The sequence below is a fragment of the Ambystoma mexicanum genome, chromosome 4p (assembly GCF_040938575.1).
Source record: "Ambystoma mexicanum isolate Mex_15411 chromosome 4p, UKY_AmexF1_1, whole genome shotgun sequence".
Taxonomy (NCBI): Eukaryota; Metazoa; Chordata; class Amphibia; order Caudata; family Ambystomatidae; genus Ambystoma; species Ambystoma mexicanum.
The window spans coordinates 60244012-60247054 of NC_090927.1; the positions used below are offsets into that span (position 1 = coordinate 60244012).

Genomic DNA, 3043 nt, shown 5'->3' on the forward strand with positions numbered 1-3043 from the left:
AGAAGAGAGACAGTGACTAGGACTAGTAAAAGTAGGAGGGAGTAGGGCAAAGAAGAGAACGAGGGAAGAGAAAGAGGAACCAGCAGTAGGAAAAGGAAGAGGGCCTAGAATGAAGAAGTGAAAGAGGTAGCTGAATTAGGAATTGGGGTGAGGCAGTAAGACTTGGATTAGGGACTAGGAAAATGGACCATGAAGAGAAAGTGTGATGTGGAAGAGGGACTTGAAAGATAGATGTGGAAGAGGAGCTTGGCAGAGGGACTAGGACAAGGTCTCTGTCTCGATTAAGCTAAGGGTCATGCTGTTTTCTTCTATTGACCTGTGTCTGTGTCAGGACATGCCTTTAGAAGGAAGAATGGTGAGTGGCAGGGCAGAAAAGTAAAGATCTGTGATGCAGCTAATGCATGCCAAGAGCATTGCCCGGTGGGATACCAACTACATATTTTGCTTCTAAAGCTGTCACTTCTCTGTGCTCTCTCTTTGGCACAAGGTGGAGCATAAGCATCACTATATGTGTTAACACCAATAACAAGAAAGCTCATTGATATTGTCTTACTGTTCTTTCCTGATACAGATAGGAGGGAGAAGCCACAATGGAGAAATGGAACGGAAGTGTGGTGACTGAGTTCATTCTGTTGGGACTTTCGGACAAGCCACAGGTGAAGGTAGCTTTCTTTGCGATATTCCTGGTGATATACCTGGTCACTATCGGTGAAAACCTCCTCCTGATCACTGTATGCGTCCACGAGCCTCGTCTTCATTCTCCTATGTACTTCTTCCTCGTCAACCTTTCTGTGCTGGATATTCTGTATGCATCTGTTTTTCTCCCAAACATGTTGGTGCACCTCTTGATGGACAGGTGGATCATCAGCTTCTCTGGATGCGCAGTTCAGATCTTCACTTACTTGCTCCTGTCGATTACAGAGAAGTTCCTCCTGTCATTCATTGCATTTGATCGCTATGTCGCCATTTGCTTCCCGTTGCATTATTCAAACTTAATGAATGCATCAACGTGCATCAAAATGGTGGCCACCTCTTGGTTGACTGCCCTACTGCTGCCACTCCCAGTGATAGTTATGGCACTGAAATTGCCCTTATGTGGTCACAATGTCATTAACCATTTCTTTTGTGAAGTTACGTCTCTTGTAAAATTGGCATGTGTGGACACCTTCACCATAGAATTGATGATTATCTTATCTGCAATATTTGCGCTTCTGTTGCCTGTTATCGCCATTCTCATCTCCTACGTCTACATCCTTTCAGCTATCCTGAGAATCCGCTCCGGTGAGGGCAGATCCAAAGCCTTCTCCACTTGTGCCTCCCACCTGATCAATGTTTCCGTAATTTATGGGACTGCGATCTTCATTTATATGAAACCGGTGCCAAAACACTCAGAAAATCAGGAGAAAATGGTTGCTGTGTTTTACACGGTGGGGCCCCCATTGTGGAACCCCATTATCTACAGTCTGAGGAACAAGGAGATGAAGACCGGTCTTCAGAACTTCATGAAGAGATTAGTTCATTAGTCAATAATAATACAATGCACAGAATCACCCCACACAACAACACACTGCTTAGGTGTGGGTCAGTTGCAGTGTGTAGCCCAAATCATATGGGTTGTGAAGAATGTTACTGCTATCAAGCCAATGGGCCTCATTAAAATAGTTGCGGTAACGTCGCCGGTAGTGCTACCACCTTACGAGTTCTGCTTGCGGGTGCCGCTCTGCACGCCTGGCCAGACTAGGCGTGCAGAGCGGCACCCGCGAGCAGAACTGGATGGTAGCAACGCTACCGTTATGAACGGTGCCGCGGCTACCATCCTCCCCATTCCCATTGACCCCTATGGGGGCTCAAATGGGAATAGGGATGTACAGGCTCCGGGTCCTGCGAAAGGGGAATTACTGGGCCCACCGAGGTCGGAATGGCCCAGTAATTCCCCTTTCGTGGGACCCAGAGCCGGACCCAAGTTTGGAGGTAGCCATGCCCTTGTTAAGGGCTTGGCTACCTCCAAACTTGTAATGAGGCCCAATGAGTTCATGACATGAGCCAACTCCACTCAGCGATGGTGTGTGTTGGGCCGGGACAACCTTGATGCATTTTTCAAAAATGCAATCCAGTTGTGCATATTATAGCAATAAGATGGCTGTAGTGGGATATACTGATGATGGGATATGATAAATAATATATGAAACTATGTGGTATGTTAAGTGCTTTGCATAAAAGCACTATATAAATAGCTAATTATTATTTAAATTATTATAATGAGCATTCCGACCCGTTACAGCCGGCGCTATTTCCACCAGAGCTAATAGCACCAGGGACGCTGGCGGTAGTGCTATTAACACCAATGTTTTGCTGGTGTGCCTTGTTGCGTCGCAGTTTCTGCTGGGCGTTATTAGAGTTACTGCCTGAGCAGGGCCTCATCCACACCAGGTTGTGATTTGGCGCAAACACTGCCACATGACCCGGCAGTAACACTGATTCTGCTCGGTGGAAATTGCACCGAGATTCTGCCGAACTCTTGATGAGGCCCAACAGTCTCTAGTCTTAAACAGCCAGGATAGGCTGCCATGGTGGGCTTCCGGTGTTTGAGGTACAGGACATTCAGTAGTTCGAGGATTTCTCTATGGAAAACAGGTTTAAACTCCAAATACAAATCACTCCAGATGTGAGCATCTGTCACAAAGAAAAGAAACAGTGTTAACATGGCGACCACGTAAACAGAGAGATCCATTTCTAAAGGAAAGGAAATGACACCCCCTTCATAGGACGGAGCCGAAGGAGGAAGAGCTGACAGTGGCCAGACGGGAAGCTCATTTAGTAACATAATGAATTCATTACAAGTAAAGTCCTTTTTTTGTACTATCATTTCCCATGTAACTTGTCATACTATCAGTAACTAAACATTTCATAAATGCCAACATTTTGCTGCAGCTTGGACGGGGAGTTTGTAACAAAAACCGCGAGAATATAATTTTCCCATTGGATTGAATTGGGGTTAGAAATATTTTAGGCGGGAGAAAGTAAATTAAATCTAATTTAAAAA

General features: G+C 45.5%; 1 protein-coding gene across 1 annotated transcript; it reads left to right on the forward strand.

Annotated features, from left to right (window-relative positions):
* The first annotated feature begins 590 nt into the window (after positions 1-590).
* On the forward strand, positions 591-1523 carry LOC138452742 (olfactory receptor 2B6-like). Its single transcript, XM_069605090.1, has one exon. It carries the CDS (start codon positions 591-593, stop codon positions 1521-1523), a length of 933 nt encoding a protein of 310 aa, XP_069461191.1.
* The last annotated feature ends 1520 nt before the right edge of the window (positions 1524-3043 follow it).

Excerpts from the sequence above, each read along its gene's own strand:
- LOC138452742 (XM_069605090.1), top strand. The coding sequence starts at position 591 with ATGGAGAAATGGAACGGAAGTGTGGTGACTGAGTTCATTCTGTTGGGA.